General features: G+C 37.7%; 1 protein-coding gene across 3 annotated transcripts; it reads left to right on the forward strand.

Moving 5' to 3' along the window:
* The first annotated feature begins 59 nt into the window (after window positions 1–59).
* Window positions 60–24,023, forward strand: RRH (retinal pigment epithelium-derived rhodopsin homolog). 3 transcript variants are annotated; one of them, XM_082462941.1, is made up of 8 exons: window positions 60–7,128; window positions 9,199–9,374; window positions 14,821–15,011; window positions 16,539–16,638; window positions 17,178–17,331; window positions 18,257–18,425; window positions 22,404–22,582; window positions 23,890–24,023. In XM_082462941.1, the coding sequence occupies exons 2-8, from the start codon at window positions 9,269–9,271 to the stop codon at window positions 24,002–24,004; spliced, it is 1,014 nt and encodes a 337-aa protein (XP_082319067.1). In that variant the 5' UTR covers window positions 60–7,128; window positions 9,199–9,268; the 3' UTR covers window positions 24,005–24,023. The 3 variants fall into 3 exon arrangements, with proteins under 3 accessions (XP_082319067.1, XP_082319066.1, XP_082319068.1); XM_082462940.1 differs by lacking the exon at window positions 60–7,128 and having other exon boundaries at window positions 7,549–9,374; XM_082462942.1 differs by lacking the exons at window positions 60–7,128; window positions 23,890–24,023 and having other exon boundaries at window positions 7,549–9,374; window positions 21,544–22,521.
* Window positions 24,024–24,380: the final 357 nt, after the last annotated feature.

A 24,380-nucleotide genomic window follows, 5' to 3' on the forward strand; every position in this document is an offset into this window, starting at 1 on the left:
TTTAAGATAGAAAAAAAAGTGTTTGCATATATAACTGATCTTTTAAAAAAATAGGCTAGTAGAGCAAGTACTTCAACATTCTCTATAAATTAACACTCCCTTTCAAAATGTTTGCCTTTTGTATATGAGAACATCAGCACACTTTATTGTATTTTCCCTTTTGTGTGTTAGTACATAAATCAAAGTTAGTAAGGCAGCTTCTCTAATTAGTAATTGATTAGAAAATTTTAGTATTGGTTATGAATCTATTAAAGATGGAACAGCTCTGTTCAAGTTGAGAACTAGAAGTTCATGACATTTCTTAAGAAATGTTTAATTTTTCTCATTCAACATAGATGGAATGTTGAAAGTTTTACTGAATGTATTTATTTTCCTTTTTTTAAGGGACTCAAAGTTTAAGATGTTACTGACCATAAATAAATATTTGATTGCCTGCTACACGTTCAGATTCCTGGGTAGGGACATTACAAATGAAATTGGTTTTGGTCCTCACTGCTATTGTAGTATCAAGACGTAACCATGATAGCAAGTTAGAATACTGTGATATAGGATAATTTCCCCTGCCACTGATTTTCCCCCCTCCCATGTGTTCATTCTCAGAAGGAATGGGATTGCCATATCTTTTAAGTTTTCTAGTATGTTTTACCTAATACTGCCTAAATCTGTATTTTGGGTTTTATGTAACTTTTTTGATTAATGGAATTGCAGCAGGATGAATAAATATGTAAGCCATAAGTATATATGATGAACAAATATGCCGAAAATTTTTCACAGGAAGAAGCGGTTATGCTTTTACAACTTGGGAAAGGAGACTGTTTGATTTAGAATACTTGGGTTGAAACTTTCAGTGAGAGTTAGGGCCGGGGTTTTTTACTCTTGGTCTGTAAAAGACATAGCAAGCAATTATTTGTCCTTGATATTGCCCCAAGGACAAATAATAGTGCAAATTCCTACGCTTTTTTTAACATTTAAAATGTCTAAACTGGCTGATGGAAGTAATGTTGGTAGACAAATCACTTGAGATTTCACCTTTTACCTTAGGTATATCTTTTGGTCATTAGCTATCTTTAAACTCTATTTTTCTCTTTTCTTCCTTATAGTAGTTCTTCCTGGGTTTCCTTTGGGGCATTTAGTTGTTTTTTTCTTTTGGCCACACCGCGTGGCGTGTGGGATCTTAGTTCCCTGACCAGGGATTGAACCCATGCCCCCTGGACCGCCAGGGAAGTTCCCCAGGGTATTTGGTTTTGAATCGAGTTCATATGTTTAGGGAGCCTAACATTAATGCATTTGGTACTGTGGTATCACTGAGCTCCACTGTAAAAGATACTTTGATGATTATTCACATATTAAATCTTTTGAGTTGTTAACGAAATAACATTCTGACTGCTTGCATCATGCTAAAATGTACTTGTTACCACAGCACTGAAAAGATTTAGTGGAATACAAGCAATATTTCCTGGCATTCCTGAAAATTTGGGAGGAGTTATGAAAGGAGGACTGACTTTAGGCCAGTTAAGGTTTATGAAATTGAAGAATCATGAGCTGTGTAAACTTGACATGCTTATAATTATATTTAGTATTCTAAGCCTCATCCCAATATAGCTTTTCCATATCACTCGTGAAGGAAGCATTAAAAAGTACATTGAATGCATCTACCACACTCATAATCTGTAAAACTTGTAGCTACAGCAAATAGCTGGCCATTTTTGGAATTATTTTTTCTTCAGTTCTTTTTTTTTTTGAATTTTTGAATTTTGTTCATTTTTTACACAGCAGGTTCTTATTAGTTATCTGTTTTATACATATTAGTGTATATATGTCAATCCCAATCTCCCAATTCATCCCACCACCACCACCCCCACTGCCGCTTTCCCCCCTTGGTGTCCATATGTTTTTTCTCTACATCTGTGTCTCTATTTCTGCCCTGCAAACCGGTTCATCTGTACCATTTTTCTAAGTTCCACATATATGCATTAATATACGATATTTGTTTTTCTGACTTCACTCTGTATGACAGTCTCTAGATCCATCCACGTCTCTACAAATGACTCAATTTTGTTCCTTTTTATGGCTGAGTAATATTCCATTGTATATCTGTACCACATCTTCTTTATCCATTCGTCTGTCGATGGGCATTTAGGTTGCTTCGATGACCTGGCTATTGTAAATAGTGCTGCAATGAACATTGAGGTGCATGTGTCTTCTTGAATTATGGTTTTCTCTGGGTATATGTCTAGTAGTGGGATTGCTGGGTCATATGGTAGTTCTGTTTTTAATTTTTTAAGGAACCTCCATACTGTTCTCATAGTGGCTGTATCATTTTACATTCCCACCAACAGTGCAAGAGGGGGGTTCCCTTTTCCCCACACCTTTCCAGCATTTGTTGTCTGTAGATTTTCTGATGCTGCCCATTCTAACTGGTGTGAGATGATACCTCATTGTAGTTTTGATGTGCATTTCTCTAATAATTAGTGATGTTGAGCAGCTTTTCATGTGCTTCTTGGCCATCTGTATGTCTTTGGACAAATGTCTATTTAGCTCTTCTGCCCATTTTTGGATTGGGTTGTTTGTTTCTTTAATATTGAGCTGCATGAGCTGTTTATATATTTTGGAGATTAATCCTTTAATGTCCGTTGATTCATTTGCAAATATTTTCTCCCATTCTGTGGGTTGTCTTTTCGTCTTGTTTGTAGTTTCCTTTGCTTTGCAAAAGCTTTTAAGTTTCATTAGGTCCCATTTGTTTATTTTGGTTTTTATTGCCATTACTCTAGGAGGTGGATCAAAAAAGATCTTGCTGTGATTTATGTCAGAGTGTTCTTCCTGTGTTTTTCTCTAAGAGTTTTGTAGTGTCCGGTCTTACATGTAGGTCTCTAATCCATTTTGAGTTTATTTTTGTGTATGGTGTTAGCAAGTGTTCTAATTTCATTCTTTTACACGTAGCTGTCCAGTTTTCCCAGCACCACTTATTGAAGAGACTGTCTTTTCTCCATTGTATATCCTTGCCTCCTTTGTCATAGATTAGTTGACCAAAGGTGCGTGGGTTTATCTCTGGGGTTTCTATCCTGTTCCATTGATCTATATTTCTGTTTTTGTGCCAGTACCATATTGTCTTGATTACTGTAGCTTTGTAATATAGTCTGAAGTCAGGGACTCTGATTCCTCCAGCTCCGTTTTTTTCCCTCAAGACTGCTTTGGCTATTTGGGGTCTTTTGTGTCTCCATACAAATTTTAAGATTTTTTGCTCTAGTTCTGTAAAAAAATGCTGTTGGTAATTTGATAGGGATTGCAATGAATCTGTGGATTGCTTTGGGTAGTATAGTCATCTTCACAGTATTGATTCTTCCAATCCAAGAACATGGTATATCTCTCCATCTGTTGGTATCATCTTTAATTTCTTTCATCAGTGTCTTATAGTTTTCTGCATAGAGGTCTTTTGTCTCCCTAGATAGGTTTATTCCTAGGTATTTTATTCTTTTGGTTGCAATGGTAAATGGGAGTGTTTCCATAATTTCTCTTTCAGATTTTTCATCATTAGTGTATAGGAATGCAAGAGATTTCTGTGCATTAATTTTGTATCCTGCAACTTTACCAAATTCGTTGATTAGCTCTAGTAGTTTTCTGGTGGCATTTTTAGGATTTTCTATGTATAGTATCATGTCATCTGCAAACAGTGACAGTTTTACTTCTTCTTTTCCAATTTGTATTTCTTTTATTTCTTTTTCTTCTCTGATTGCCGTGGCTAGGACTTCCAAAACTATGTTGAACAATAGTGGCGAGAGTGGACATCCTTGTCTTGTTCCTGATCTTAGAGGAAATGCTTTCAGTTTTTCACCATTGAGAATGATGTTTGCTGTGGGTTTGTTGTATATGGCCTTTATTATGTTGAGGTAGGTTCCCTCTATGCTCACTATCTGGAGAGTTTTTATCATAAATGGGTGTTGAATTTTGTCAAAAGCTTTTTCTGCATCTATCGAGATGATCATATGGGTTTTATTCTCCAATTTGTTAATATGGTGTATCATATTGACACACCATATTGATTTGCGTATATTGAAGAATCCTTGCATCCCTGGGATAAATCCCACTTGATCATGGTGTATGATCCTTTTAATGTGTTGTTGGATTCTGTTTGCTAGTATTTTGTTGAGGATTTTTGCATCTGTATTCATCAGTGATAATTGGTCTGTAATTTTCCTTTTTAGTAGTATTTTTGTCTGGTTTTGGTATCAGGGTGATGGTGGCCTCATAGAATGAGTTTGGGAGTGTTCCTCTGCAGTTTTTTGGAAGAGTTTGAGAAGGATGGGTGTTAGCTCTTCTCTAAATGTTTGATAGAATTCACCTGTGAAGCCATCTGGTCCTGGACTTTTGTTTGTTGGAAGATTTTAAATCACAATTTCAATTTCAGTGCTTGTTACTGGTCTGCTCATATTTTTTACTTCTTTTTGGTTCAGACTTGGAAGGTTATACCTTTCTAAGAATTTGTCCATTTCTTCCAGATTGTCCATTGTATTGGCATAGAGTTGCTTGTAGTAGTCTCTTAGGATGCTTTGTATTTCTGCGGTGTCTGTTGTAACTTCTCCTTTTTCATTTCTAATTTTATTGATTTGAGTCCTCTCCCTCTTTTTCTTGATGAGTCTGGCTAATGGTTTATCAATTTTGTTTATCTTCTCAGAGAACCAGCTTTTAGTTTTATTGATCTGTGCTATTGTTTTCTTTGTTTCTATTTCATTTATTTCCGCTCTGATCTTTTTGATTTCTTTCCTTCTAATTTTGGGTTTTGTTTGTTCTTCTTTCTCTAGTTCCTTTAGGCATAAGGTTAGATTGTTTATTTGAGATTTTTCTTGTTTCTTGAGGTAGGCTTGTATTGCTATAAACTTCTCTCTTAGAACTGCTTTTGCTGCATCCCATACGTTTTGGATCATTGTGTTTTCGTTGTAATCTGTCTCTAGGTGTTTTTTGATTTCCTCTTTGATTTCTTCAGTGATCTCTTGGTTATTTAGTAGCGTATTGTTTAGCCTCCATGTGTTTGAGTTTTTTACGTTTTTTCTGCCTGTTATTGATTTCTAATCTCATAGCGTTGTGGTCGGAAAAGATACTTGATATGATTTCAGTTTTCTTAAATTTACCGAGGCTTGATTTGTGACCCAAGCTGTGATCTCTCCTGGAGAATGTTCCGTGTGCACTTGAGAAGAAAGTGTAATCTGCTGTTTTTGGATGGAATGTCCTTTAAATATCAATTAAATCTATCTGGTCTGTTGTGTCATTTAAAGCTTCTGTTTCCTTATTTATTTTCATTTTGGATGATCTGTCCATTGGTGTAAGTGAGGTGTTAAAGTCCCCCACTATTATTGTGTTACTGTCTATTTCCTCTTTTATAGCTGTTAGCAGTTGCCTTATGTATTGAGGTGCTCCTATGTTGGGTGCATATATATTTACAATTGTTATATCTTCTTCTTGGATTGATCCCTGGATCATTATGTAGTGTCCTTCCTTGTCTCTTGTAACATTCTTTATTTTAAAGTTTATTTTATCTGATATGAGTATTGCTACTCCAGCTTTCTTTTGATTTCCATTTGCATGGAGTATCTTTTTCCATTGCCTCACTTTCAGTCTGCATGTGTCTCTAGGTCTGAAGTGGGTCTCCTGAAGACAGCATATATATGGGTCTTGTTTTTGTATCCATTCAGCAAGCCTGTGTCTTTTGGTTGGAGCATTTAATCTGTTCACGTTTAAGGTAATTATCAATATGTATGTTCTTGTGACCATTTTCTTAATTGTTATGGGTTTGTTTTTGTAGGTCCTTTTCTTCTCTTGTGTTTCCCACTTAGAGAAGTTCCTTTAGCATTTGTGGAGCTGGTTTGTTGGTGCTGAATTCTCTTAGCTCTTGCTTGTCTGTAAAACTTTTGATTTCTCTGTTGAATCTGAATGAGATCCTTGCTGTGTAGAGTAATCTTGGTTGTAGGTTCTTCCCTTTTATCACTTTAAATATATCATGCCACTCCCTTCTGGCTTATAGAGTTTCTGCTGAGAAATCAGCTGTTAACCTTATGGGAGCTCCCTTGTATGTTATTTGTCGTTTTTCCCTTGTTGCTTTCAGTGATTTTTCTTTGTCTTTAGTTTTTGTCAATTTGATTACTATGTGTCTCGGCGTGTTTCTCCTGTATGGGACTCTCTGCGCTTCCTGGACTTGGGTGGCTATTTCCTCTCCTATGTTAAGGAATTTTTCAACTATAATCTCTTCAAATATTTTCTCAGGTCCTGTCTCTCTCTCTTCTTCTTTTGGGACCTCTGTAATGCGAATGTTGTTGTGGTTAATCTTGTCCCAGAGGTCTCTTAGGCTGTCTTCATTTCTTCTCATTCTTTTTTCTTTATTCTGTTCTGTGGCAGTGAATTCCACCATTCTGTCTTCCGGGTCACTTATCTGTTCTACCTCAGTTATTATTCTGCTATTGATTCCTTCTAGTGTATTTTTCATTTCAGTTATTGTATTGTTCATCTCTGTTTGTTTGTTCTTTAATTCTTCTAGGTCTTTCTTACACATTTCTTGCATCTTCTCGATCTTTGCCTCCATTCTTTTTCCGAGGTCCTGGATCATCTTCACTATCATTATTCTGAATTCTTTTTCTGGAAGGTTGCCTATCTCCACTTCATTTAGTTGTTTTTCTGGGGTTTTATCTTGTTTCTTCATCTGGTACAAAGTCCTCTGCCTTTTCATTTTGTCTGTCTTTCTGTGAATCTGGTTTTCCTTCCACAGGCTGCAGAACTGTAGTTCTTCTTGCTTCTGTTCTCTGCCCTCTGGTGGGTGAGGCTGTCTAAGAGGCTTGTGCAAGCTTCCTGATGGGAGGGACTGGTGGTGGGTAGAGCTGGGTGTTGCTCTGGTGCGCAGAGCTCAGTAAAACTTTAATATACTTCTCTGCTGATGAGTGGGACTGGGTTCCCTCCCTGTTGGTTGTTTGGCCTGAGGCGACCCAGCACTGGAACCTACCCTGCTGTTTGGTGGGGCTAATGGTGGACTCTGGGAGGGCTCACACCAAGGAGTACTTCCCAGAGCTTCTGCTGCCAGTGTCCTTGTCCCCCGGTGAGCCACAGCCACCCCCACCTCTGCAGGAGACCCTCCAACACTAGCTGGTAGGTCTGTTTCAGTCTCCCCTGGGGTCCCTGCTCCTTCCCCTGGGTCCCTGTGCGCACACTACTTTGTGTGTGTCCTCCAAGAGTGGAGTCTCTGTTTCCCCCAGTCCTTTTGAAGTCCTGCAATCAAATCCCACTAGCCTTCAAAGTCTGATTCTCTAGGAATTTCTCCTCCCGTTGCCGGACCCCCAGGTTGGGAAGCCTGATGTGGGGCTCAGAACCTTCACTCCAGTGGGTGGACTTCTGTGGTATAAGTGTTCTCCAGTTTGTGAGTCACCCACCCAGCAGTTATGGGATTTGATTTTATTGTGATTGCGCCCCTCCTACCATCTCATTGTGGCTTCTCCTTTGTCTTGGATGTGGGGTATCTTTTTTGGTGAGTTCCAGTGTCTTCCTGTCAATGATTGTTCCAGTGTCTTCCTGTCAATGATTGTTCAGCAGTTAGTTGTGATTCCAGTGCTCTCACAAGAGGGAGTGAGAGCACGTCCTTCTACTCCGCCATCTTGAACCAATCTCTCCTCTTCAGTTCTTATAAATAGAAATAATTATTTCTGGAAAATTTAAATGGGTACTACAACTAACTAGGCATAATCCATTACAGAAAAGGAAGGGAGTATGAACCAAAGTAAACTCAAAAAATTTTGAGTGAATGGTGAATGCAAAAACAAAGAAAAAAGAGAAAGACTTAAAACCTAACAACCCATAGATTTTTAAAAGGGAGAGGTTATCTTAGGTATTATGTTCATTGCTTTAGGGTCATTTGAAAATATTTTGATACTGGAATACTACAAAGATTCACTTTCCTAGTATAGATGCACTTCTGAATATTTCATTACACTTATAAAAATTTGATTACTAGTAGCTATGGTATCTGGGACAGATTGACCAACCTGATTTCAACTTCTTCAGTTTACATATGTGTATAACTGAAAATTGAGGCAAAAGGATTATCCAGTCCCTTCTTGCTGTGCCATTCTAAGATTTATAAAATTAAATTAAGTGGGTAAATATAGCCCTCTAGTGGTTCTCTTATATGCTTACACTGTTAACTTTGGTGCATCTAGCACTTCTCTAAAGTTACTGATTTTTAGAAATTCACTATTGAGAAGAATCAGATTTTTATAATATTACATGGCATAAAGAATATGAGGAAAAAAGGTATAGGGATACATTATTCTAACAATAAATGTTCATATTAGATTGTCACCCACTTATGTTACCCACTTTTGGAGTTATAACAAGATAATCCAGAATATTAGAATTGCCCTGTACTTTACAAGATGAATTATTGAATCTAGATACTTTGCTGGTGCATGCTATGATTATTACCAGATTAACTACTTGTGCATATCAAAGTGTAGGGTAAATGAACTGAGGTGAATTGTGAAGTAGATCATGCTATATCCATGCTTTATTGACCTGGAATTTATGGTATGGCTTTAGGGGAAAACAAATTACAGAATGATTTTATATATACATAGCTCCCCATTTTTTGAAAAGAATGAAAAAAAAAGCCTCAAACAGTTGTATAAATATATGTTTCTATAAGCAAAGTAAAGCAGAATATACACCGGACAATATTATTACCATTAGGGGAATAAAATTTGGAAGGATGGGGGAGATTACTTCTTTACTTATCTCTAATGATTTAAATTGTTATGGAAAAAACAAAAGGAATTGAAATGGAAAACTTGAAAGGGTCAAACAGAAAACAGGGACCTTAATCTGAATAGTTTTAGAGGACTAAGGCTGGCTCTTAATTTTGAAACTGATTTCCAGCAGAAATCAGTTAAGTCAGGTCCTGATCTGATTTTCTGAGTTTGTTTATTGTTTAAATGTGATGTGTGCACTTGGTAATCTCCTTGGATATAAAGCTGATGCCCTAATTGGTTAAAATGTGTGTTGCTTGTTATTTCTCTTTATTTTGCTAATAAGCTTTTCTCTTGTTCTGGGAATTAAAAATCCTTTCCTCTTTAGCCCAATTAAATTTGTTAAGGGAGGGCCTCTATGAAAAGGCCCTTCTTTGAGGTCTTTAAGTGGAAATGATTGGTTCTGAAAATTCTTCCCTAGGTGGCTTTTGAAACATTTCATAGATATTGAAGGCCCATTATGAAGGCTATCTTGATATCTTCCCTCCAAAATGCTAAGGAATAATTTAGGCAACAGTTCAGACTCTAAAAATGAAGACGGCTCGGCCTTTTCACAGACTGAACACAATATTGTTGCAGCTTACTTGATTACGGCAGGTATGGATGTTTACTCCATTAACAGTTATTTTGTTTTTGAATAAGTGAAGAAAAGCAGAGGTTTTCAGCATAAGGTAGTAGAAAAAGCATGGGTTCAGAGATAATGTTTCAAGTTCTATATTGTTGGCCAACCTTGACAAGTCACTTATCCTTTCTCAGTTGGGGTGCTCATGTGATAAATAAGGATGATAATACTTGCTCTACTTCCTGGCTGTAAGTATCAAAAAGAGAATGTAGGTGAAAGAATAAATGGAAACATTAATGGTGGTTAATATAACAAGTTATTTTGAATTTTGATAGGCAGTGAGAGCCGTGAAATGGGGCTGAGGAAAGTTTTCTATAAAATGAGTAATTATCCATATATTTGGTTATTACATTGTCAAATTAAGTTTTTATTGGGGAATAGTGTGCACCGTGACAAAAATGTATTTTTATAGCATTTACTATTCTCATACATACTTTCTGTAGTTTTGTCCTTGGTGGTGGAATCTAGTTAAGACCGAAAGATCCTGGAAAGAAAATTAAAGTCGTAAAAAGAGAGAGCAGAGTGTATTGTCACTGAGGACAGAGTTTGAAAGTTGAGCTCATTTTCCAATGCTGTATTGGAAAACTGAGCTTTGGTTTTCATTTTTTAGTATCTTTGCAACGTGAGCAAGTTTTTTGTTTTTCCATTTTCATATCTGTAAAATGGGGATAAGAATAAGCTACTGTCACAATTGTTTTGAAGAGTAAAATTAAATAATGCACAAATATACCTAAATGATACATACAGTATATGTTGGACAAATGTTTCTTTCTCCCCACATACACACACTCATTGATGCATATATTGGATTAAGATAAAGACTTGTTGGCTGAAAAAAAGGGATGAGGAAATTGACAATAGAAGTTCTCTGATTACCTTTTTTATGTATAGGTTGAATTGTGGTATTAATTTTATGCTTAGCAGTCACTTCATTTTCAACTTTATGCTTAGTAATGAGTTTTAGAAGTAACTTTTATTATTTTTTGGATTGACTTACGAAAATTTTCAAATATATTCAAAAGTAGAGTAAAAACATAACAAATCCTACTGTACCCAGTTTATTCTTTATAATTGCTTAGTTTCCCCATAATTCACAGAGTATTACTTCTGTGATAGAAAATGTGGTTCCTCAGCTAACTTTTTCATTTGAATACCTCTGTATGATAAGCACTGGATAAGTTCTGTTTTCTTTTTGATTTTTTTTTTTTTTGGTGTTGCAACAGAAAGGAGAGAACAATATGCTACTTAAAGAGATAAGCTCCTTATCACAATTACATAGAAGTACTTTGTATACAAACTTTTGGTTTAGTTAGTTTTTGGTAGATGACCAAGAAAAGCTATCTTTTTTGATCTGGTTACAAAAGAAGCATGCAAAGAAATTTTCCTGCTAAGAAAATATTCTTGCTGGTTCTTATCCCTGTAACAGTAACAGTAATAGTAATAGTAATAGTAATCTTACTATGATGACAATGATGACTTCTACTAGAATTACTATTACTACTGCTACTACTACTCCAACCACCACCACCACCACTACTACTACTGCTACCACTACTAATGTTACTATTGGAATACTTGGTATATACCAAGCACTGTTCTAAATATTTACATGTACAGAATAATTCATCCTTATGCTAATTCAGTAAGTAAATTTTATTTTCCCTGTTTACAGATAAAGAGTTTAAATAACTTTCCCAACACACACATCTACTAAGTAGCTACGCCAGGATTTGAACTCAGGTATTTCGACTCTAAAACCCTCAGGTATAACCACAAGGATCAGTTTTATCAATACTATGAGTACGTGTTGTTTGTTAGTGTTTTTAGTAGATGAACTGAAGGGAGCATATCTAACTTCTTTATGCTTTTGTTCAAACGTTTATTGTTCTTTGGACCCCCCAATCCCTCCCTTTAACAAAACTCAAATGTCCAAATCGAAACCAAAACTATGAGGAAAAGAATTTAGTCAAAGCGTTTATTTCATTTGTTACTTTTACCAAGAGCCTATTTAGATTTTTCATTTTAAATTTAATTTTTAGTTTAATATTTCTCTTAGATTGTAGCTCTTACAAACGTTACCAACTTGAGCACTGTCCCTTTCTCCAGTTAATGCTGAGGAGCAAGAGGGCATGGCAAATTAAGGATCTGAAATAGATTCATTATGGGTGACTTGTAGGATGAAGCATGAGAGATACTAGGCTGAGAGGATGGCTGTGTACCAGCTAATGAAAGACCTAAGCCATAAAGGCGATAGGGGAATCACTGAATGACATGATCCAATTTGTATTTTAGAAATGCACTGTAGTGGTAGCTAAGAGACCAGGTAGGTGGCCCCTGTGTGATTAAGATTAAAAAGACTTCTGAGGAGGAAGTAGTAGCATTGGAGATAGAAATAGACACATTCAAGAGCTAGAAGTTAGAATTGACGGTTGGATGTGGAGACTGGGGGAGAAGGTGAGGGAGCATCAAAGATGACATCTAGGTTTCTTTTCTGGGCCACTGGATAGATGGTGAAGCTATTCATCAAGATGGGAGCACATCTGGGGAAGAACATGTTTGGGTCAAGAGAGAAAATCTCTGGGTTCTGTTTGAGAGAAGTCCCGTAAAAAGCTGCACACATGAGTTTGAATTTTATGAGGTTGATCTGGAAAGTAACAGCATATAGCCTTGAATCTGTGTGAAATCACTGAGTGTATATTGAATGTGAAAAGAAAGAAGGTCCAGGACAGAAACTTGGACAATGCATATATTTAATAAGGTAGACATGAAGAAAGAAAGGCCAGGAAGTAGATTAAGAAGGATCTGCCAAAGAGATTGGAGGAGAGCCACAGAAACCAAGGGGAAATTAACTGAACATAGACCTAAGTACTAAATGATCTATTGTCTACTCATTAGAAAACACCTACAGCTAGGAAATAAAGCAGAGTGCTTGAGACAGCTGCAGAGAAAATAGAAAAAGGGCTAAATTGATTACCTCATTCTCCCTGTTATATCTAAAACCACCCCCAAAGCACAATTACTTTATTTTGGTTGCATACTTGGTAGGCAACAATTTACTGCACTGTGCTTTTACCTGACTTAAAAATCATCAAATCTGTAACTAGCCCAGAAAGATTCTTCAATTCACTAAACTTTTTGGAGCTACAGTACTAGATGCAAAAATATTGAGCCAGGGGCTTCCCTGGTGGCGCAGTGGTTGAGAATCTGCCTGCCAATGCAGGGGACACGGGTTCGAGCCCTGGTCTGGGAAGATCCCACATGCCGCGGAGCGACTAGGCCCGTGAGCCACAACTACTGAGCCTGCGCGTCTGGAGCCTGTGCTCTGCAACAAGAGAGGCCGCGATAGTGAGAGGCCCGCGCACCGTGATGAAGAGTGGCCCCTGCTTGCCACAACTAGAGAAAGCCCTCACACAGAAACGAAGACCTAACACAGCCATAAATAAATAAATAAACAAATAAAATTAAAAAACAAAAAAAGCTTACTCTGCCAGCCACAGGAGTGGTGGGAGATAAGAGGTAGGGTCACCAGAATTAACAAAATAAAAATACAGGAATTAAAAAAAAAAAATTGAGCCAAAGAATCATCAAATTTGATATCATTGTGCCTTAATTATGCTTGCAGGAGTAATAGACATTCAGCAATATGAGTTTTAGTTGTCCGTTTATTAAATAAATCTGCTATATGTCATATATATAAAACACAGAAATGATTAGAAGCCTAAAATCTACACAGGAAGACTAGGCATATATGGATTAAATAATATAGCATCACATAAGATAAAGTATAATATAAACAAGTACTTTGAGAATTTAGAGAAGAGAGGATACTATGCGAAGGACAAGTCTTTGGGGTAGAATTGGCCTTGAACAGAATTTTGAAGGGTAGCATTTGGAAAGGTAGAGGAAAGGAGTAGGGTGTTCCAAGTGGGAGAAATGAAAGTCAAAATTTACCACAAGCCTGGTGCATTTGATAAATAATTAGATGGAGGGCTTGTTTGACAAGTGTGACAATTTGCTTAGAGAGGGTAAAAACAGATTGAGGCAAGGAGTCTGGAATACCAGGCTGGGACATATGGACTTTATCCCTTAGACGTTGGGGTGTATTGGAGGTTTTGAGAAGAGCCTTGGTTAATTCTTTGTTATAGAAAGTTTATTCTGCCAGCAGCATGCAGGAGGAAAGAACAGGAACCTGGAAGATTAGTATAACAGGATGTTGAATGGAAGTTTTGACCAAGGTGCCAAGATATAATAGAAGTTCTTCCTTAGCTGATACATTTGGGTGTTGGTGCTTGGAAACCTTCCCTCTCTCCGGCAATAGCTGGAGCTGATCACCAGAGTTCTCTTCATGATGGTGAACACCACTCTGTTCCTCTTGTTCCTTACCCCTCCCTTAGCCCTTAGGAATCTGGTAATAGCTCTAGCCTCTCTCAGCTGTTAGGACCTAATATGGCCCACATCTGGCTTATGGGAAATGTGTGCATCCTTTGTTGCATGTAGGGAGTGTTAAACAGGCTAACATGCACATCCAGTCCACTCAACAATATTTCTTGTTGTAAATGAATACACTGGCATTCAGATTAAGAAGTTCAGTCATCAGTCTACCTGAATCCAGCCAATTCTGGGGCACCGACAACATTGAGTTTCTGGACCTGCAGGGCTAGGAGTCGGATCCCAGGCTGTGGAGACTTGACTAGGGTGATATGTCCTGTGAGGCTTCTCAGTGGACCTGAAAGCCAGTCCGACTTCCTCTCTGGATAGCCAAACCTTGCAGTGTGCATTCTTCTATAGGTGTGTGTGTTTGTGTGTGTGTGTGTGTGTAATGAAGAATTTAGATTTGAACATGTTGAGTTTCAAGTGATATTGAAACAGTCATATGATCTTACATACTGTAGATGCTTAATAAATGTTTAATGGCAATGAATTGTATGAAAAGGGATGCGGGACTGGAGCATATTTCAGGGATGGAAAGTGACAGAAATACTGTTAGGATAGAATGATAGCTGAGGCTTGAGAAACTGTAGAGAAAGGAGAGCCTTAGGCTTCAGGAAGGAGGATGAGAAAATTAAGCTGCCAAAGGAGATTGTATGATCATATGTATATCCTAAAAATCAGTGGTGGTGGTATCATGACATGCAAGGGAATAATATCAAGGATAGAGTGATCAATAGTGATGACATTAACACCAGTCTTTGGTGCTGGTTTATGCAATTGGTAGATTCTTTGTGCTTTAATTTTTATATTTCTATTTCACAAAAGGGCTGTGAAGATATTACAACTAGCTTGAAGAATAGCTGAAGCTCTTCAAATAAACGAACCAAAACGGATTTGCTATATTTTTGAAGGAGCTTAAATATTTAATTTGATTCTACTTTTGCACATTCAAATTAAACAAAATGTGTGTTTTTTTGTTTATGTTCTCAGGTATGATAAGTGTTCTCAGCAACATAATAGTTCTGGGCATCTTCATTAAGTACAAGGAGCTTCGGACACCCACAAATGCAATTATCATTAACTTGGCTTTTACTGATATAGGGGTCAGTAGCATTGGCTACCCCATGTCTGCTGCTTCAGATCTGCATGGAAGTTGGAAGTTTGGATATGCAGGATGTCAGGTATTGGAGATCTTTAGAATCAAAGCAAAATAAAGTAGATTAAGAAAATGTACATTTAAATGTCTTTAAAAAATCCCAAGGGTTTCAATCAAATAAGATTATGTAGAATAATAGATATGGTGCTCTTAATAAAAATGGCTTCAGGAGTGACTGGGAAATATATTCTTTAATAAGAGAAATGAAATCAGTCACCATCATTATATTTTCAAAATTTCCCCAACTCAAAGGAAAAAACTAAACTAACAAAAAATTAGCAGTCAGCTAGAGAAGAAAAGTGAACATTTGCATATTCAAATAAAAACTTGCATATTGCAAATTCAAAAACAAATACTCTGCTTTCATTTGAAACAATAAAATATTTAATGACTATGTCATAATATCTAAGTAATGTAGTTAAACTACATGTTGCTGATTTTTTTCTATGGAAAGTTCTCCATGAGAATTGCTGGTGAATATATCTACTATGATTTTTACTGACAAGAAAATAAATTAATATTAATTTGCATTAATGACTTTTGGCCTAATTTTTTAAAACAGCTATTTTAAGCTATAAAACTATAGAGAATAAAATGAAAAGAGCAGAGAGTAGTGAATACCCATGTGTGCACCAACCAGTTTTGTCAAATCTTAATGTTTTGCAATATGTGCTTCAGGTTGTTTGGGGTTTTTTAAAATTTTTTTCTTTTTTTCTCTGGCTGCACCGTGTGGCTTGGCTTGCGGGATCTTAGTTCCCCGACCAGGGATGGAACCCAGGCCCCATCAGTGAAAGCACCGAGTCCTAACCACTGGACTGCCAGAGAATTCCCTGTTTCCAATTTTTTTAAACCACAAACAAGGCTTCAATAAATTGTTCTCATACATGTCTTTTTCTGCAATGTGTGAAGGTTTAGATACATTACTAGGAAAGAAATGGTTTGGTTGTAGATAATGTTTATCTTCAATTTTATCAGATGTGGACAAATTTCTCTCCAAAATGGTTGTGCCAGTTGCTAGAACTTCTGTTACTCCACATTTTCTCCAACACTTGGGGTTGTCAGACTTTTGAATTTGTAGCATTTTGATGGTTATAAAATAATATCTTATAATTTGCATTTCTTTCAAGATTTAATGTGATTGTACATCTTATGTCATAAACATGCAGGTTTCCTCTTGTGTGAATAGCCCATTTTTCTGTTTGTCTTTTTCCCCTGTTGAATTGTCTGTCTTCTGAATAGCGGTCTTTTGTTGGTTTATGCATTGCACTTAATTTATGGTTTGTTTTTGCACTCCACAGAGTATATATAGAAGTTTTACTTTAAGCCTTAACATTTTTTAAAAAGTTTATTTTAATTAATGAAGTCTCAAAACATTTTCTATAAATGCCTTTATTAAACCACTTATAATTTGACAATAGATGATATATTTTAAAATTAGTAAAATAAAAAACACTCAGTGTATTTAAAATATATTTTAGCAATGGGATAAAAGTGTAAATGTCTCTTGGGAGGATGTGTAGAATGGTGGAATCTTTCCAATTTTGATCTTCAGATTTATGCTGGATTGAATATCTTTTTTGGAATGGCAAGTATTGGATTGCTCACAGTTGTGGCTGTGGATCGATACCTGACCATCTGCTGTCCTGATGCAGGTACAGCACTTTTCTCAGCTTTCTCAATGAACCCATTTTTGCCTAAGTACTGCTCGATACCCATTCACTTCAAAATGTAAATGTAATGGCTTGCAACATGGTCAGTCATATTTCTCTGATAATCCTTGACTGAAAGTTTCAGTGATTTTCTATTATACCTAGAATAAAACCCAAATTTCATAACACAGCCTCCAAGGTCCCACGCATTCTGGCCCCTGGCTACCTTTCCAGTGTGGTCTGGGGTCCTCTCACTTTGGGGTACTAGCCAAACCCTTTCCTACTTTGGGGTCTTGGTAAATGCTATTTCCCTAGTGTTTCTCCATTTCTATCCTCTGACTGATCATTTTATCATTCAGGTTTCAGCTTAAATGTCTTTTTTTTTTTCAGAATGTGAATTCATGTAGATAGGCTTTGTGTGAACTAAAGTGCTCTGTGAAGAATCTATTTGATGACAACTTTGAATAATCAGTTAAAACAAAATGAAGATATGAATCACATCATTGGGAAATGACTTTGATGTTCCATATGTTTGTTAATAGGAAGAAGAATGACCACCAACACTTACATCAGCATGATTCTGGGGGCCTGGATCAATGGCCTCTTTTGGGCTTTGATGCCTATTGTTGGGTGGGCTAGTTATGCCCCAGATCCTACTGGGGCCACCTGTACCATAAACTGGCGGAAAAACGATGTGTAAGAGATATGTTTACACTTTATAATCAAATGCTTCTAGTGTAGACATTTTCTCACCATTTCAAATTTAAGGTCAGATCAAATGTTTCTCATACAGAGATGACAAAGAGCTTCCTTGGTATAGATGATATGATTACAGCAGAGATGAATTGAGAAAAGTGAATTATGCTTATTTGCAAGGAAAGGCCATCCAGCTCCTCTTGTCCCCTGCTCTGTTCCTTCCTCTATCTTCTGGCAGCAAAGGTGAAACAGAGAATCCTTCCAATAGCCGCACCTTAGAGGTAGGACCTGATGGGGAAAAGGAGAGTTAGTGGCGCTAGACAGTGCGCAGATCTGGCAAAAGTCCAGACTTCCTTTTCTAGATGATCTGGTGATAAAGCATCTCCTGAGAATTATGCAGCAAAAGCACAGTCGCTGCGAGGATTTGCTTGCTCATCAGTGATGCTTTTCTATATTTACCAGGGAAAAGGGGGTAATTTAGTTTATTAAAGGAAATGAAAGGTTATGAAGAAAAGCAAATAGAAAATTTCTAGCTCTCAAACTAAATCTAAAACTTTTTAGATTTAGTGCAAGGTCAAAAAATAAATATTTTAGGCTTTACAGGCAAGACTGTCTCCATTGCAACTACTCAACTCTGCCTGTGATAGCAGCCCTAGACTGTATGTAATGAATGTGGTTCCAATAAAGTTTTATTTACAAAGACAGGCGACAGGCTGGATTTGGCCCACAGGTCATAGTTTGCCAACCCCTAGTCCAAATGAACTCAAAGTCAAATGCACTTCCTAAGCTATTTAATAATATAATGACTGCTGGACAGTGCCAGTATTATTTCTGATAATTATCTTGTTTCCCTTACTCTATTTAGTATATTAAATGAGTAGTGATTTAATGTCATGATTTAATTATTTCCTTTTCTTACTTTCAGATCTTTTGTTTCTTACACCATGATGGTTGTTGCGATAAATTTTATTGTGCCCTTGATAATGATGTTTTACTGCTATTACCATGTCACTCGATCCATTAAACATCATGCTACTAGTAACTGCACTGAGTATCTCAACAGAGATTGGTCAGACCAGGTAGATGTAACAAAGGTAAGACATTAAAATCCTTAAAAAGGTTTTGTAATCAAGCTTTTACATGGATATGGTTCCTTGGCCCCTGCAGTCACCTCTCCCCAACTCCCGATTCTTACTCTCTGGCTCTTTTTTCTGGTGTTGGCCTCCATATTTCTAAGTGATGTGCTTATCTGCTGTTTTGGGTAATTTTTTTTTTTTAATAAATTTATTTATTTATTTGTTTTTGGCTGCGTTGGGTCTTCGTTGCTGCACGTGGGCTTTCTCTAGTTGCAGTGAGCGGGGGCTACTCTTTGTTGTGGTGTGCGGGCTTCTCATTGCAGTGGCTTCTCTTGTTGCGAGGCATGAGCTCTAGGCGCGCGGGCTCAGTAGTTGCGGCACATGGGCTTAGTTGCTCCGCGGCATGTGGGATCTTCCTGGACCAGGGCTCGAACCCATGTCCCCTGCATTGGCAGACGGATTCTTAACCACTGCGCCACCAGGGAAGCCCTGTTTTGGGTATTTTTCTTTGCTGTTACTTCTTGATTTCCTACTATAGACAAAGAAAATTTTTCTTATACCACCAACCTTTCCTACTCCTCCCCACCAACATTTATCTCTCATCTTCTCAGTAAAATGTTAATATTTGGTTAGATGAAGAGCCAATTTTACATTATTGTGATTATCTAAATTTTATTTATTGAAAATCTCTGTAAGACTCTATGATTTATATTTCTTTTTTTATACAACTTTTCCCCCTTTGGAGTTAACAATTCATTACTTTTCTCTTTCTCTTCCTCCGTTCATCTCTCTCCACTTCTCTTCTCTCCCTCTCTCTCTCTCTGTAGCTTTGTTTGCTGACTCTTCTGTGTACCTGTCACTAATTCATCTCTAAACTCTCCACCACGAGCTTCAGTCTCCTCTTAGTATTTTCAAATACATCAGAGACTAGGTCGACTTTATCCTTTTCTTGGCGCTACCCTCCTGACACCCGCCAGATCTCTTGCTCTAGTCTACACTGGCTGTTCTTTAGGATGACTACCTAGGAAGCCAGCATCCCCACATCTCCTTTGTCACCAGCTGGGAATGCCTTTGGCCTGTCTCGTAGGTCAGATCTCCCGTTTTCTGGATTGCATGTCTTCCCTTTTTTTTTTGGTTAACTCCTTTACATTTGGTGTAACACATTCTCTAATAGAGTCCTGAGAAGGTCACAAGGAAGTCAAATTTTTAAGATTTTGCATGCCTGAAAATGTCTTAATTCTACGATCATGTTTGACCGATTGTTTGCTTGGTATGGAATTCTAAGTAGAAAAAATGAGTTACAAAGAATTTTGAAGGCATTACCCTATATAGTCTCTCAGCTTCAGGTGTCACTATTGAGAAGGCTGACAGCATTCCGGTGATCTGCATTCTCTCTGGAAGCTTGTGATTTTCTCTGTGTCTCCAGTTTTCTGAAATGTCACGCCGATATGCGTTGGTGTGGCTCTTTATTCACCCATGTGCTGGGTACTGGGTGAGTGCTTTCTATGTCGAGACTCAGGTCTTCCCTTCTGGGAGTTTCCTTGTATTATTTCTCTGGTGAGTTTCACCTCCCATTTTGTTTTCTCTGTTCTCTTTTTCTGGAACTCTTTTTATTTGAGTATTTAATCTCCTGGATTTGTCTTTTAATTTTCTTAAATATTCTCTCCTGCATTATTTCTGTTTTTTGTTTTGTTTTTATTTATTTATTTATTTTTGCCTGTGTTGGGTCTTCATTGCTGCACGTGGGCTTTCTCTAGTTGCGGTGAGCAGGGGCTACTCTTTGTTGCAGAGCACGGGCTTTAGGCATGCAGGCTTCAGTAGTTGTGGTGCACGGGCTTAGTTGCTCTGCGGTATGTGGGATCTTCCCAGAGCAGGACTCGAACCCATGTCCCGTGCATTGGCAGGCGGATTCTTAACCACTGCACCACCAGGGAAGTCCCCTGTTTGTTTTTGTTTCTACTTTCTTCTTTTTAAAAAAAAATTTTTTTTGATGTGGACCATTTTTAAAGTCTTTATTGAATTTGTTACAATATTCCTTCTGTTTTATGTTTTGGTTTTTTGGCCAGGAGGCCTGTGGGATCTTAGCTCCCCGACCAGCGATCGAACCCACACCCCCTGCATTGGAAGGCGAAGTCTTAACCACTGGACTGCCAGGGAAGTCCCTGTTTCTACTTTCTGAGAGATTTCCTCAACCATGTCCAGGACTGGATTGGGTGAGGAGAGTGAGGCTCAAGCCTGGGGTGCAAAATTTAAGCAGGCACCAAAAAGCTCAGTAATCATAAAAACAAGTAGTTAGTGCAGTATTTTAAAAAATCAAAATTTATGTAAAAAATCCACATTGAACAAAATATAAAATATTAAATAAAGACAGGATCTGACCCTGCACTTGCACAGTTCACCTTATTTACCTCACCCTTACCCTGGCTGACCATACATTTCAACCTTTCTATTGCATTTTTAAAATTCTGCTTTCACTTTTATAGATGAGATAGAAGCATTATTTTATACTCTGTACTTCTTTTTGATAGCGTCCTCTTCTTGTTTAATGCATGTGTATCTTCTCTCATTTCTGTGATGATATTGTGTATATATTTACATTTTCCTTCTGTTCATCACATATTTTTTTTTCCCGAGTTCCTGCACTGTTTTGGTCTCTGCCTGTCAGTTTGCGTGTTTCCTCAATGCATGGTGATCAATGACTGTCCCTGCATATTTAAGAGTGATGCGCTAAAAAGTTGATTGTGAGCTCTCGCTGTGCTCTTTCACTGGGATATGTCTTTGGAGAGGGGGGGTTCTGATGATCTGTACCTCTGGGTATTTTCTTCTGGGCTGGTCAGTTTCCAAGGAGAGAAGATTCTTTCACCTTTCTGGGTAGGAGGTACAAGTCTGTGTACCCACATTCTCATGGCTCAGTGCAGGGAAGGGACAGCGTGCAGCCCCCCTCTTTTCAGGACAGTACGCCAGCTCTCAGCTGAGCCCAGTGTCCCCCAGTCCCAAGTTTCCCTGCTTTACCCTCTCTTACACTGACCCTTGGGATTCTTCTGGGGAGAGGGGGCTGTTTCCTAGCTGAATAGAGAGGGGATTCAGAAGTCTAACTGCTTCTTTTTGCAGATTTTAATGAGTTTTTGTGTTTTAGGTTCCAAGTGCAGCCCCACATTCAGAACTGTCACCTCCAATTCCTGAGACTTTCTGTAGTTCTGTGGAGTGGATTCATCTGTATCTGATTTTCCCTCATTCCTGGCTCCTTAAAATTAAAAAAGAATATTTAAAAAAAAATCATTCTCAGGTCTGATAAGTAATATGCCACTTGTCTAATGGTTATTCAATTTTAACTTTTACAAAGCTGCCTAATCTGTGGTTCTCAGGCCTTATGCGTTTATGTCTTTTTAAACCTTTTCTATCGTTTTAGTGGGCAATCAGGAGGGAGCAATGTACAATTATAATTTTTCATTCAAACAAAATGTAAGGGTAGCTTCTTTACAAAATTATCTGCACTGTATGTATTATATGTGATTTATTATATACCAAGCTCAAATGGCCTGTATGAGAATTCACTGAGCTCAATAGAGGACTTTTTTTTTTTCTTCACATTGAGTTTAGAAAGTTACAAAGTTGTTTTTTAGATTAGCAGATGAGAGTGAGGAAAAGAAAGCTCAACACCAGCAGTCCCTAGCACAGTTACTCCAAGTGGGCCAGGAGTGGGTCCTTCTGCCTGTCATCCAAGCCAGCTTTTGTATTCTCCCCAGCTCACCAAAAGAAAGAGGGCATTCTTTACATTCGTGCACCAGTCTATCCATTTCACAAGCGCTTGTTATCATAGATGACCTCAGGCACATTAGCAAAGTATGAGGGGAAAAATTCAGTTTTTCCTCTGTGTCTTCAACAACATAAATTTATTCAAGTTCCAATCCAGATAATTTTTCATGCAGTTTAAGATATATTAGTTATTTTGATATTTTAGATATTGGGTTTGGTGAATATTGATTTCTTTTACAGATGTCTGTGATAATGATACTCATGTTCCTGGTGGCGTGGTCCCCTTATTCCATTGTGTGCTTATGGGCTTCTTTTGGTGACCCAAAGAAGATTCCTCCCTCAATGGCCATTCTAGCTCCACTGTTTGCAAAATCTTCTACATTCTACAATCCCTGTATTTATGTGATTGCTAATAAAAAGTAAGTTATGTCTAAAATGCTTCTCAACTAAAAACAGCATATACAGAAAGAATGTTAAAAAGGCAATGGATAATATTCTAAAACTTTTGGGGAGGTAAGTGGCAGAAACTCACTTCAGATGAATGTAAAAGTTATTTGGTTCATGCAACTTGAGAAGCATTTAGGACCTTAAATGTCTAGGGCTCCAGTTCTGTGACAGGCTCTTCCCACACAGAGGCGAGATAATCACGGGTAACTCAAGACCCAAGTTCCACAAGCTAAGCATCCCCAAATGTGAATTTCATCTCACATGGCTTTCTGGCAGAAGCGGCCCTGGATGGTCATTGGTGAGCTCAGCTTGGATCACATGGTTACCCCATTTAAAATACACGGAATTGGTTTTGTAAAGAAGAGAGTAGTTCTATTACTGGAAAATGGACAAAGCAAGGCCACTTGGGCTCCCTAAGTGGGTAGCATAGTTGTATATTTACTAGGAGGAAGACATATCATTCAAATGCAAGAGAAAAATTCAGTGCTAACATAACGGGCTTCAGGAGTGTGTAGTCACTCAGGATAGTCGAGAATCTTCCCCTTCCCCCTTTGCTGAGCCTCTGAGCAAGGATTTCTTTCCTGCCTCCTCAGTGAAGCTTAGACTACTTCATTTCCTGTTACTGCTTAAAGATGTAACAGTAGATGAACCAATCTACAGTAGATTGGGATGAACCAATCTACTGTGCTTAAATATTTGACCAGAAAAATCTCAGTAGAGGTGCAGTAATTTGATCCTGGAATGCCAATGCTGCTTCTATTACACTTATGTATTTATGCACATGTTAGGGAAAGCAACTTTAGCCACAGGTATATGAAGAAACATAAAAACTTTTAAGACCAAGCAGACCACATAAGAAGCATAAAGAACACATTTTAAATTCAGAGTCTCTCGGTAGTTCTTTAGGAAAGGTCAGGCATTATCAAACTCCTCTTAATTTAAACTGGCCTTTGCTCAGAAGAACAAATGCATGAAATACACATCCTTAGTTCAAGTAAATAATTCCTTGCAAATGACGTTAGTTGCACCATCTTAGACATAATTAGTGGTTTTTATTAAGTGTCTTCAATGTTAATAGTCAGTGGTGCACAAGTGGTCTTTAACTGTGTCATACACTTGATACATTGACCAAGGGTCTCAACAGCAGATGTTAAAGCTGGAAGCAGAAATTTATCTGGAGATGCCAGTTGGTAGTAGTGGCACCTTAGCCATGTTTGAGAGTACTCTAAAAGTGCCAGGTCCTCATGGGTAATGCCAGATTTTCCCTTTTTTATTGTAGGTTCCGGAGGGCGATGCTTGCCATGTTCAAATGTCAGACTCACCAAGCAATGCCCGTGGCGAGTATCTTACCAATGGATGTACCCCAAAACCCACTGACTTCTGGAAAAGTCTGAAATAAGAGGAAAACACACATTATCAAAATATTTGCTTTACTTTTTTTTTCCAATGATTTAATTTCACTTAAAATCTGAGCCCATTTCAATCAAATGCAGACATAGAGGATTGTCCTAATAGACTGTAGATTTCTCACGTGTAGTGTATAAGTTCTTCTGTTGGTGCACTGGCCACTGTAGGGAATGTTTCATTGTTTCCTTATATGTAAACTTATTGCTTATCTCCTTTGGTTAACAGAGGCACATGAGATTAAGGCCTCTTCTCTTTCTCCCTATCATGGCATGTATTACGCTGTACCTGGTATCTTGCCTGGTCCCTCCATTAGATCAGAAGCAACTGCTATTTTAATGTTAGAATAAATTAATAATAATAATA

Source organism: Balaenoptera physalus, assembly GCF_965194825.1.
Source record: "Balaenoptera physalus genome assembly, chromosome: 5".
NCBI lineage: Eukaryota > Metazoa > Chordata > Mammalia > Artiodactyla > Balaenopteridae > Balaenoptera > Balaenoptera physalus.

Bases quoted from the DNA above. Each gene is read 5' to 3' on its own strand.
- RRH (XM_082462941.1), top strand. From the start codon at position 9,269: ATGCTAAGGAATAATTTAGGCAACAGTTCAGACTCTAAAAATGAAGAC. The intron at 15,012-16,538 runs GTATTGGAGATC...TTTGATCTTCAG, and splicing joins TTGGATATGCAGGATGTCAG to ATTTATGCTGGATTGAATAT. The intron at 22,583-23,889 runs GTAAGTTATGTC...TTTTTATTGTAG, and splicing joins TATGTGATTGCTAATAAAAA to GTTCCGGAGGGCGATGCTTG.